General features: G+C 38.5%; 1 protein-coding gene across 1 annotated transcript in view; it reads left to right on the forward strand.

Annotated features, from left to right (window-relative positions):
• Positions 1-10: 10 nt before the first annotated feature.
• The window catches only part of ULK2 (unc-51 like autophagy activating kinase 2), an 84645-nt gene continuing 71993 nt past the window's right edge, over positions 11-12662 (forward strand). Inside the window, exons 1-3 of the mRNA XM_044672996.1 lie at positions 11-134; positions 2129-2221; positions 3099-3140. Of these exons, the coding sequence (XP_044528931.1) occupies positions 45-134; positions 2129-2221; positions 3099-3140 (225 nt within the window). The 5' untranslated portion in view covers positions 11-44. The remainder of the gene's footprint in view (positions 135-2128; positions 2222-3098; positions 3141-12662) is intronic.

The following is a 12662-nucleotide window of genomic DNA, read 5'->3' on the forward strand; positions in this document are numbered from 1 at the left end:
CTGCCCGCACCCGGGCTTGATGCCCCTCGCTCGGCACGCCCAGCATGGAGGTGGTGGGGGACTTCGAGTACAGCAAAAAAGACCTCGTCGGGCACGGAGCCTTCGCCGTGGTCTTCAAGGGCCGGCATCGCAAGGTAGTCGCGGCGCGAGCCCCTTCCCCAGACCGAGGTGGCTGGGGGCGCTCCCCGCCCACGGCGGAGGCAGCTGCGCCTCCCGAGACCCCACCTCCTCTCCGGCGTCCTCATCCCTGACCCCTTCCCCACCTGCCTCCCATCCTCCCTCTGACCCCCTTTCACCTGCCTCCCTTCCCCATCTCTGACCCCCCCACCTCCGTATCTCTGATCCCTCCCACCTGCCTCCTCTCTCCACCTCTGACCCCACCCCCTCCCTCCTCATCTCTGACCCCCCATCTGCCTCCCCTCCCACCTACCTCCCCCGAAAACCCCCCAATATTTTTTCGTCTCAAAGCCACCTTGTCACTAATTGGGGGGGGCATCTCCACTGTGCCCACGATTTCCCCAACACACCCACTGACGTGTGCCTTTTTGTTGTTGTTGCTGCTGCAGCGGGTTGTTTCGGTGTGTCGGGTGGGAGGACCGATCCCTTCGATTGACAGCCCCGCTGTGTCCCTGGCCCTCCTCCATCCCATCTCTGGCCCCCCTCCACCCACCCACCCTCCATCCATCCTCCATCTCTTGACTGACAACGCCGACATGTCTGTAGGTCCCCCTGTCCTCCTTCCATCGCTCCTCCACCCCCCCCCCCCATCTCTTCTATCCCCTCTGAACCCCCTTCCTCCTTCATCCATTCCCAATAATTCCCATTCTATCCCTCTTGATAGAACTTGTATCCACGGTACCCCTTCTATCTCCTCTCTCTCCTTTCCATCCTCCAGAATAGACAATATCATGTCCCTGCTCCCCTCTCCATCTCCCTTCCATTCACCCATGAAGTTGCACAGTTTCGACCGTGCTCCTAAGTAAACAGAAGAGGAATGGACTTCAGGCTATTAGCCAGTTTCTGACCCCCCTTCTCCCCCCCCTTCCCTTATCTCCCCTTCGTACTTGACCTTCACTGCTTCCTTTTCTCTTTCCTTAAAAGCAAAACAAAACAAAACCAAAGACCAATAAAACCTGACTTTTTCTGGAGGAACTGGGGAAATTTTTTCTAACTTTCACGTTTTGATTGATGAGATACTGTTAGCATTTAGTGCACTTAGTATTGGGTTAAAGTTGCATTTACAAAATCAATTCTTTTAAACTTTTAACTATATAGGAAACATAGTATAATTGTGAAACATTTTAATCCCCTCAGGTTTGGGAATTTTTTTTTTTTTGGTGTAACTTTGTATGTGTAAGCAAAAGAAGGGCCTTAAACATAGTAAGCTTGGTTGTTTTGGAAGGTCTGTTGGTTACAATTCTGTGCATTTTTTGAGATTGGGGCTTGTTTGTATTGTGTGGATTGTTTTGAGGGCTTAAACCTTACTCAACAGACAGAGCTCCATCTACCGACAACTGGGTAATGGCTTTCTTCAAATTGTTAAAAAAAAAACATTTTTGTTTGTTTATAACAAAAGAAAAGTTTTATCTTGTTTTTCTAAAACTAGAATATTGTGTGTTTCAGATATGTTAAACAACATTGAGACTAGGGGCCTTGTGGTCTTTGGAGAGTCCAATAGTTCCAATGTTTGTCACATTAATGTTGATAATTGTAGACTCAATGGAAAATTGGCTGCTCTCCCATTGGCTGAAGTTTTCTAAAACTCCTTATACTAAAACTCTTTATACTAAAGATATAAGCATAGTAATATTCCCCCCTCCCCTTTTGAGGATTATAGAGTATGAGTGGAAAAAATGATTTGCCAGTGGACTTTAAAAACAAAAACAAATGAGCATGCTCAAGACCTTTTTTGCTTCTTTTTTGTCAACTTGAAAGTCTTGTGCTTTTGAAAAGTAGTCGTGTCAGGTTTCAGAATCTGTTTAATGTAAAGGCATGCCAGGAGGAGAAATAATTATGAAGGGTTTGGCTGTTCTTTTTGCCAAGAGAAGTAGATTACTAATGGGAGTGTGCTAAAATTTGAGTTTATTTCAATGTTAGTCTAGTGAAATCTTTTTTTTTTTCTTTTCAGAAAACTGATTGGGAAGTAGCTATAAAAAGCATTAATAAAAAAAATTTGTCAAAATCACAAATACTTCTTGGAAAGGAAATTAAGATCTTAAAGGTATGTTGATATGTTCTCTTACTTTTTATTTCTTCAAACTAAATTCATAGTGGCAAAAAGGCCTAGAATTGAGTGGGTTATATCAAGAATGCTGGATGAAATGAGTTACTGGGAAGGTAGCCAGGGAACCTTTGCTATTGCTCTTTGCTCTTATCTTATAGGAAGGAGCTCAGTCCTTTGGAATACTTAGTACTCTAAAATATTTTTAGGAGACTAAATTAAGTTGTGACGAGATAAGATTTTTTTGTATTCTTTCACCAGAATTAGTAGTAGAAACTGACAGTATATTAATTTGAATTCTCTTGAGTTTTTTCTTTTTTTCTTACTTATCTTCCTGATTGAGAAAGTATATACCTCTTAATGGAGGAACAGGCACTAACTTGTACAGTTTTTGTACTTTCACTTGGCCACTTAAATTACAAATTATGCTTTTTCTACCTCTGATAAATTGAGGAACTTTTCTATACATTGTGTTATGTAGATGTGGCCTTTCATTCAGGCAGATAATGTACTCTTTAAAGTACTTTTTAATTTTATTAGTGATTCTGTTGCTGTTCAGAAATTGTATATTGCTTTTAGGTAGCCTGCTGAAACATCTGTGGCCTTTTTAGCCACATCAGTTTGCTTTTAGGGTTGACTTAATTATATTTACCTTACAAAAATTCTTTTTACATTCATTTAGTTGAAAATGTAGATGGTGGAAGAAATTGAGTCCTTATATATTCTTAGAACAAGGTTTATCAGACAAATCTATATTTTTATTTGCCTATTCATGACCTGATAATCCTTGATTAATACATATAAATTGTGCTATATTAGTCTCATTTTCGTTTAACTTGTTAAAAGAAATATTTTTGTGATTGAATTTGTTTTATAGGAACTTCAGCATGAAAATATTGTGGCTCTCTATGATGTCCAGGTATGCTATTTTGGATTTTTTTTCTTACTGTGATGTCTGTTTTTTGAAGTTTTTTCACATTGCTCAGTGGATTGTAAGCCAGGCCTAGATGGGAGATCCTAGGATCAAATCTGGCCTCAGACACTTCCAAACTGTGTGATCCAGGGCCAGTCACTTAACCTCCATTGCCTAGTCCTTACTGCTCTTCTGCCTTGGAACCAGTTTTTAGTATTGATTCTAAGATTTAAAAGGATATTTTAATAAAAATTCATGTCATACCTAGGAAACTTTAGAAATTGAAATAGAGAAAATAACATTTAAATTCTTGCTAAATAGGAATGGATTGTGTAAAATTCATGTGTCAATGTATACATATATGTACATGGATAGACATATGCATATATATGTATGTAACATGTATATATAAATAGAGATATAAAATGTGTTTTCATTAACCAGATTTGGGAACTTGACCTTAGTTTCCTCCTGCAAAATAAAAGAGATTGTCTAGATAATATGTAAAATTTCATCTAAAGATCCTCTATCTTAGTTAAAGAAGCCATTTACATTATATGGATTACTGGCCTTAAAGGAAGCAATGGAAAAATAAATTAGTAAATATTGAGGATGTATATTGCTTTCCTGGCATTGTACTTCAGGGTAATGATGCTTTTTAACATTAAATATATCATTTCTCTGTTATTAATAAATGTACAAAGAACTGTGGGAAATTTGGTCTGATTTCCCCCCACCCCAATCTGCATAGGTGTGACTTCTTTGTGAAATTGAGAGTGTTATAAAAGGAAAAGTAAGAAAACCAGGTTAGTCTGGAAATCCCTTGTTGGAGACAGGCAGGATTTATTTCTCTTTAGAGGCTTTTGGTGTAGCCTGACTTAGTCTCTGTGGACAGAGAGCATCAGCTGTCATGTTATTGCTTAATATGAGAACTGTGGAGTAGTATTAACCCTAAATTTGCCGATTTCAGTGGCTCATAAAAAGTCTTATTAAATTTAGGGTAGGTGCTAACATGCCAGGTTGGGAGTAGTTTTTTTTTTTGACAGTGATTTCTTTTTCTCTTTGGGGACCATTCTTTGATTGTTGAAGGAAATTGTGTTAGCATAATTAAAAATCAGAATTTCAGATTGTATCTTTAAGGTGATTGAATTATCAATTAAATTATTTTGTGGGATTGTGGGGTATTCTTATCACTGCTGGTTTGGCCACCTGGTGATTTATTTTGGCCATAGCAATTCATGAGTACAGCATAGTAAAGCAGAAGTCTGCAAAGTAGAGACATTGGCCTGATCAACTTTAGCTATAAAATGAGGGGGGTTGCCTAGCTGGTTTGAGTACATTTTCAAGTTCTAAAACTATAATTCCTTGAACAAATTGAAGAGTGGAAAGATGGGTTACATCCCACTCTATATCCAATAGCCAACCATGAGGCTTGTTTCCAATACAACTATTCCTACCTGTATCTTCCTCTATTCTACCACCCCCCACTCCCCACTCCCCAGTTGTCTTGCACCTTTCTAATCTTTCTCTTTCTAAGTTGACTTTGATCCCTCAAGAACTAACTGATTGTGGGCACTCACAGTTGGAGTAGGTGAGCTTTCTTTCATACCTCCATCCCTTGAGGCTTTGGCTGGTTCCCCTTAGAGGCCAAGGCTCTGCCATTTAGGGATAGGCAGGGACTGGTAAGAGAGAGAGCGCCAAAGGATATAGGAAGGCCAGTAGGTTTTTAGTTTGTGCTGGTTGTATTTTGGTTCAGATGTTTTTGACCTGTATTTGGAAGCACTCAAATTAAGATGAGGACTACTAAATAATACTTCATAAAACTGTGGCCACAAGGTTGCCAAGGAATAAACTAGATTGAGGATAGATTGGAACTTAATTTGGGTGTTTTGGGCATGATTAGTGTTAAAGATTCTGAATTTTCTTGCCAGTCTAATATTGGGAGACAGAGTTGGGCATAGTGTTGATGGTCCTTGAACTTGCACAATGGCATAAGTAGATAAGAGCAATCTTGTGTCTGGACATTTTGTCAGTGGTGTGGAATGGAAAAAGCTCTGGTCTAGACACTCACTGCACATCCCTCTGGACTCTTTCCCTGCCCCAAGCTAGCTCTGGATAACTGACCTAACTTTTCAGCTTTTCCTCATATAAAAAGTCAAGAGGAAAATGCTTGCTATAAATTACTTAGTTAACTTTATGCTTATTGTGCTCTGTGAGGTAATATCTGTAGTAAGGTTTGCCATAAAATGTGATGTTCCCCTAAGGTAAAGGAATGAACACTTAGTCATGGTTTTATGGGGATGCATATTGTTCTTTAATTAGACTTGTCTAGGAAATTTAATCAGAATAAACACAAATAATTTCTTATCCTGTGTAAATTCAAGGGACACTTTTTCCTCCTGAGGGTGTTAGGTTCCACATATTAATCTCTGCTGATATTTGGGACAAATATAGAATTGAGCAAGTTTCTCTTACATGTGACTTAATGCTTTTTTGGCTATTGCACCTAGAAAGATGCCGTTGTCTTAAATATAGGTGATTTGTGCAGCAACACATTGGCAAATTTCTCCTCGTCATCTTACAATGAAAAGTAATTGTTGGAGGGTGCAGCTAGGATACTTCTATGAATTCTAAGACAAAAAGTAAGGGTTAAAAAAAAAAGAAAGAAAAGTAGGGCGGTGGCTCAGTGAATAGAGTGCCAGCCCTGGAGTTGGGAGGACCTGGATTCAGGTATGTCCTCAGACACTTCCTAGCTGTGTGACCCTGGGCAAGTCCCTCAGTTGTCTAGCCCTTGCCACTCTTCTTCCTTAGAACTGACAGTTAGTATCTAATCTAAGACAGAAGGTAAGGGTTTAGAAAAAAGTAATGAGGAGAACCTGTAACTGTTTGAGGTACATACTTTTGCCTTTAAGTCTTCTGGCTTTTCTGAAATGTATTTGATAAAATAAGAGCTACACAGAGATTTTTATATTTTAATTCCAAATGGTCATATACTTAAATATTGACAGTCAAGACATATTCAGCAAACATGCAAACTCATGACTCCACTTCTACTTGACTTGGATGGAAACTTAAATATTCCTCGATATGGAGCTGGGTTGGTGATTGGGGGAGAGAAGGCAATACTATTTTGTTTTTATTTTTATTTTTTTTTAATCAAAGATACTTTATTTTCTCAATTACATGTAATAACAGTTTTCAACATATATTTTCTGAAGTTATAAGATCCAAATTGTCCTCCCTGCCTGCCTTCTCTTCCCCCTCCCAGAGATGGTAAACAATTAAAACAGGGTTATACATGTATTATCATACAAAACTTATCTCCATATTGTTCATTGTTTTAGGAGAATAGTCACATAAAACCAAAACCCCCAAATAAAAACCAAATAAAAGAAAGTGAAAAATCATATGCTTTGATCTGTATCTGAGTCCAACAGCTCTTCCTCTAGAGGTAGATAGCATTCTTTTGTCATAAATCCTTCAGAATCATCCTGGATCATAGTGTGTGCAATTACTTTTTAAAGAATTTCTTATTACATTGTAAAGATTTGTTATATAATAGCATTCCTTTTAGTATTGTATATATTTATCAAAAATTGAGACCATCTGCTATGAACTTTCCCATTTGTAGATGGCCCACTTTTGAGGGAAGTCCTTGGTTTCTTGAAGCCTATATGCCCCTGGGGAGTATAAATTTTGGCTGTTTCTGCCATGCTGGTAAGCCTTCAAATAAGGTCCAAGAAACAGATTGCTGCTTGAGGGCCGCCTAGCTTGGTAGAAAGAGCTGAGAGGCTGGTGATTAATTCTTTGCTCACATACCCATGAGGGATATATGAAATGCAGTGTCGAACTCATGAGCTCACTCACTTATCTTGAAACATTGCTATTTAGTAATGTGTCATTGATCACTTGTTGCATTAGGTCAAATGGGGGCAGTTGGCAGTTTTTTTTAGTAAGGTTTATTTTTATTCAAGTAAGCAATTTGTGCACCTGCTGATCTTTCTTTTTGTGGAACCACAATTTCCATAATAGAATAAGAAGTTGAAAATGGAAAAAGGGCGACCATGGGAACACCAAGGTCAAAAAACTACTGTTGCCAAGTAGAGATGTTTCCTACAAAAACTTGAGAGTATTTTGCTAATATTACATAATGTTGCTTTGCTTCTGTCACTTTTGGGAGAATATTCTTGGATTTCATTTTTTTGCTTTTCCTAATACCCTTACATTTTCCTTTCTTAGTTCCCTGTTGGAACACTTAATATGTCAGATGTCGTTTAATAGATCAGAATATTTTAAGCCTGGGATTCTTAGCATTTTTCATGCCATAGACCCCTACTGCAGTCTGATATACCGCTTCTTAGAATAGTATTTTTAAAAATTCATAATTAAAGGAAATAGTAAATTTCCCTTAGATGTTAGTGAAACTAAAGAGGCAAATTTTCTTCCTATCCATACTCATGGGTTTTTTGAAATCTTTCCTTTTTTGCTTGCATGTGCTCTGTGATAGAGTTAGGGGAAGATTTTTCTGGGATGACATTTTAAATCCAGAGTGAGCACTTCTCAGAGTCTTGTGCATGACTAGATCTGCTTCCACAGTAATGGTGACTGACAAACTTGGAAACTAGAGGGCAATCTGATCTAGAACCTTAGAGGTGAAGACTGCATTTTCCTAATTATCCTCCAGTCTTTCATGAGAGTGTGTTGGGGGAGAAGAGAAGCATGGGCAAAGAGTCATGTGCCAATTCTCAATGTCATCCTTTGGTGTCTTCTGTCTGGGCTTTGCCACTGCTTTTTTCATGCCAAGAAAGGACAGAATAGTAGGGGAGGTCACCACTGTGGCCAAGAATATTTAGGCTTCTCAATTGAGGACTTAGGAAATATTAATAAGTAAATTACTTTTAGAAATCAAGATCATCTTCTAGTTCATCATGCCTAGTGTGACTATATCATGCCTAGTGCCTCTTTTTGCAGAAGAACTTAATTTACCTGTGATTTTAGTTAGGGATAGGAAGGAAGCAAGGATGAGTGATCTCAGAGGACTTGATCTTGAATAGGTTTTGTCCATTTCATTCAAGCTGGTAATGGCTCTAACTTCACTGTTTGCTGTATTATTATCTACAGAGCATAATGAGGTTATCTGGCTTTTCTGTCTAGTGATCTTTGAAATGTAACTCTTGAGTCATAGAGCTGAAAATCAGTGCCTTAATGGCCCTTCCCCATCACCCTAAGCCAAGTATATCTGTGTAGGTTCATTTTATATATAGTGTCTGCCAGAAGGTGCTTCAAGAAATGAGGGCTGCTATTGGAGAAGTGGGCAGCTAGGTGCTGCATGGGTTAGAGCAATGAATCTGAAGACAGAAAGACTCATCTTTCTGGCTTCAAAACTGGCCCCAGACACTAACTGTTGGTTAAAGAAAGTTACCTCTACCCCATTGGATATCACAGATGTAACATTATATATAATGGGGTCTCCTGGCATCAGCCTGAGCAGCAAAGCTGCTATGGAGGGAGGTGCTAGGGAGATTTAAAGGGAAAGGGGATCAGTGGGAAAGCAGGTCTTTACTTCCTGATCTTGAACTGACTGAGGGCCTGCACTGCTGCGGAAGAATTTAGGCCTTAGGCCAGTTAAAATGGAGACTGTATAATCTGATTAATCCTTCTTTAAGAGAAATCTATCTCTAACTCATCTCTCACCTTTTCAATTTTATTAATAAGCCATTAAAACTCTGGGTCCCCATTTTGATTGTAACACTGTGTGTTACTTAAGTCTCTTACTAACTAGACAGAAAAGTCACTTAAGCCTCAGTTCCCTCAGTTTCTCATGCAAAATGAACTAGAGAAGGAAATGGCAAACCACTCTAGTATCTTTGCCACAGAAACTCCCGAATGGGGTCATGAAGAGTTGAACATGACTGAAATGACTGAACTATAGCAGTGAGGGAAGTCTATGGCTCCTGGGTCAGAAGAAATGAACAGAAAAGTTACTGTCCTTAATACTGCTTAGATTACTTTTATTGCCAATTCTTGATTACCTAGAAATTTAAATACAAGTTGGCTTCTTTCCGAGATTTCTCCTCTTGTTGCTCATAAATATAGTGTATAATATGAGTACCAAATCCTTTTCTTATTCATGGGATAAAAGAAATCCCAAGTCATCTATTTTTAAAAGATATTTTATTTTACCAATTACATGTAAAAGCAATTTCTTGCATATGTTTTTGAAGTTATAAGAGCCAAATTGTCTCCTTCCCTGCTTTTCCTTTCCCATCCTGAAGATGATAAGCAATTTGATTTTGGTCTTATATGAGTATTCTCATATATATATATAAAATCATGCAAAATCTAGCTCCATATTGTTCATCGTTGTAAGAGAATACTCACCTAAAACCAAAACCCCAAAGTAAAAATTAAACTAAAGTGAAAAATTGTATGCTTTGATTCTTTTTCTGGAGGTAGATGGCATTCTTTGTCATAAATCCTTCAGAACTGTTCTGGATCATTATATTGCTGAAAGTAGCTAAGGATATCACAGTCGATCATTTCACAATATTGTTGTTACTGTGTCCAGTGTTCTCCTGGTTTTGCTTATTTTATCAGTTCAAGTAGGTCTTTCTGAAATTATTCTGTTCATCATTTCTTACAGAACTCAAGTCATTATTTACCCCTTAATTTTACTGATGAGGAAACAGGTTTTAGAGAAGTTAAGTTCTTTCTCTTAAGTTCAAATCACTAGTTTGTAGCAAGTATGGGATTCAAACCTATGCCTTCTACCTCCATATCAGTGTTCTTGATATTCCACCACCATGTGCTCCTTTCTACTCTTTTACTGGATACCCTAAAGTGGGTAAATACTGATGATACTGTTAAGTCACCTTTTCTACCCCCAAAGCACAATGTATTTTCATCTCTCAGGTGCATGTACCTGAAAGTGAATAAAATAGAGTATACGCCATATGCAAAGAAGCCTGAATTCTTATTGGCATTATTCACAACTGTCTCTAGATTGCTCAGTGCATGACTGATGATAGAGATAGTGATTGCATTGCATAGAAGTAGGCTTGAAGATTTTTCTTCCATTTGGAAAGAACTTCAAAGGATCAGTTAAGGACAAAGGTGCTCAAGATCACAGATATCTACTTGTCCCCAAGAGGAAATGAAGTTGTTTTTTTTCGTCCTTAATTCACCTTGTAGTTTGCTTATTTACGAAAATGTAACTTACTGTATTTTAGATCATTTCAGTTTGTGTGTGATAGGAAGATAATTTCTTCCTTTTCAAGGCAAACATTATGCCAGTTTGAAGCTTACGCTCATCTTCCTCCTCTGAAAGCCTGCTAAATTTCGTGGACTTTTAAAAAGTACAGGACAGTTAGGGGGTGCAGAGGGCTCCAGGCACCAAAGTCCTTTTAGCTGCCCAGAGGTAGGGGCTGAAAAGTCCATGGAGGGGCTGGAGTCTCACAAACTCTTTCCAAGCAAGGGGGAGATCTATGGAATGGTCCACTTATATCCTTTTATTTTCTGGAAAGTAGCTCACCTTGCTTTGTGTAGTAGATTGCTAGTCTTGATTCTTTCTTAATATGAATAATTGGCAATGTGCAGGATATCTGATCATGTAGTCAGATGTCAGCTGACATTTAGCCTGATAGCAAATTTTTAAGCCTTTTATGTAGATGTTGTTTGCTTCACCCAGAAGAAAATAAAAAGTACTTTTGGGTAGTATGGCAATATAGGAGTATGAGGAGAATGGTTTTTAAAAATTTAACTAAACTAGTCCATTATTTAATTTTAAAAAGGATCGTATTTTAGGATACACCCTCCTCACCTCTCCCCTTTCTTTGCAGGGGGACCATGGGTGTAAAATATTGCATAAGGAGTCAGACTTTTGATATGTTGGTTAGTTTGGCTGACATCCCTCTTCCCTTTTTATTTAATATGAGAGACAGGTCTCTGTAAAGGATTAGGGGATGGATATAATGGAAACTATTAGTAGTATAAAAATAAGATAGTAACAAAAGCTCATTTTTAAAAGGATCTTCTAGCTCACAGTTGTCCACTCACAATTATCACAGACTTGCAGTTATCAGTGGCAAATATTAAAGCTCTCCCCAAGAAGCTGTTAGAAGAGATAAAGGTTAGACTATTAGCTTTTACCTATTTCAGTGACTTTAATTACATTTTGAGTTTCCAAGACCAAATTCTTCTTAGGTCCTAGGAAAAGCCCTTTAAATATAATCATATTCCTCAAGTTTGTGGATATTTTTTTTAATTAAAAAAATTTTTTTTAAACCCTTAACTTCTGTGTATTGGCTCCTAGGTGGAAGAGTGGTTAGGGTGGGCAATGGGGGTCAAGTGACTTGCCCAGGGTCACACAGCTGAGAAGTGTTTGAGGTCAGATTTGAACCTAGGACCTCCCATCTCTAGGCCTGACTCTCAATCCACTGAGCTACCCAGCTGCCCCCAAGTTTGTGGATTTTTTGTGCAACTTTGGTCTTTGTTAGCAGAGGTAATTGAAAGTTAACTTCTATTGCTCCAGTCAAGAATTCCTAATGGAGTTTTAAGTAGGATTAGTTATTTTTTTTTTAATTGAAAAAATTTTGCATGTCTACTTTGTGTGTAATGGGCAAATTTTTTTTTTTTTAAACCCTTACCTTCCATCTTGGAGTCAACACTGTGTATTGGCTCCAAGGCAGAAGAGTGGTAAGGGTAGGCAATGGGGGTCAAGTGACTTGCCCAGGGTCACACAGGTGGGAAGTGTCTGAGGCCAAATTTGAACCTAGAACCTCCAGTCTCTAGGCCTGGCTCTCAATCCACTGAGCCACCCAGCTGCCCCCATGGGCAAACTTTTTAAAAAGTGGGCCAAAGGAAAGGAAATGCTCATCTGTCAGTCTGTTTCTAAGGCAACTCTTTCAAGTTTCATTGTATTGTATCCTACTCATTGTATTGTCAGATTAGGAATAATCTCAGGAGGCTGGATAGAACATTTCAGGGGACCACATCTGGCCTGAGGGCTGTAGTTTGCCCATCACTGGTCTAGCCTATCAAAAGAAATGAAGATGATGGATGCCCACTGCTTTCCTTAACCTGATATTCTTTTGCAGGGCACAGACATTGCATAAGTAAAAGGGAATAGCTACAAAAGTGGGTGATAAAAGGTTTGTGGGTGGGATACAAAGTCCCTTGAAAGAAGGAGTGGAAGTGGTACTACTGAGCTGGATGTGAAGAATGAGGAGGATTGAGATGGTCTGAGGAGAAGGGAAGAAAATTTGATGTTTTTTTTCCTAGTTTTAAAAATTCTAAACTTAAATATCAAGTAAAATGAGTCTTTCTTCCTTCCTTTCTTTCTTCCTTTCTTTCTTTTTCTTTCTCTTTCTTTCTCAATTCTTTCTTTCTCTCTTTCTCTCCTTTCTTTCTCTTTCTTTCTCTCTTCCTTCCTTTCTTCCTTCCTTCCTTCCTTCCTTCCTTCCTTCCTCTCTCTCTCTCTCTCTCTCTCTCTCTCTCTCTCTCTCTCTCTCTCCTGTCTCTTATACACAT

This window comes from Gracilinanus agilis, chromosome 4 (genome assembly GCF_016433145.1).
Source record: "Gracilinanus agilis isolate LMUSP501 chromosome 4, AgileGrace, whole genome shotgun sequence".
Lineage (NCBI taxonomy): Eukaryota > Metazoa > Chordata > Mammalia > Didelphimorphia > Didelphidae > Gracilinanus > Gracilinanus agilis.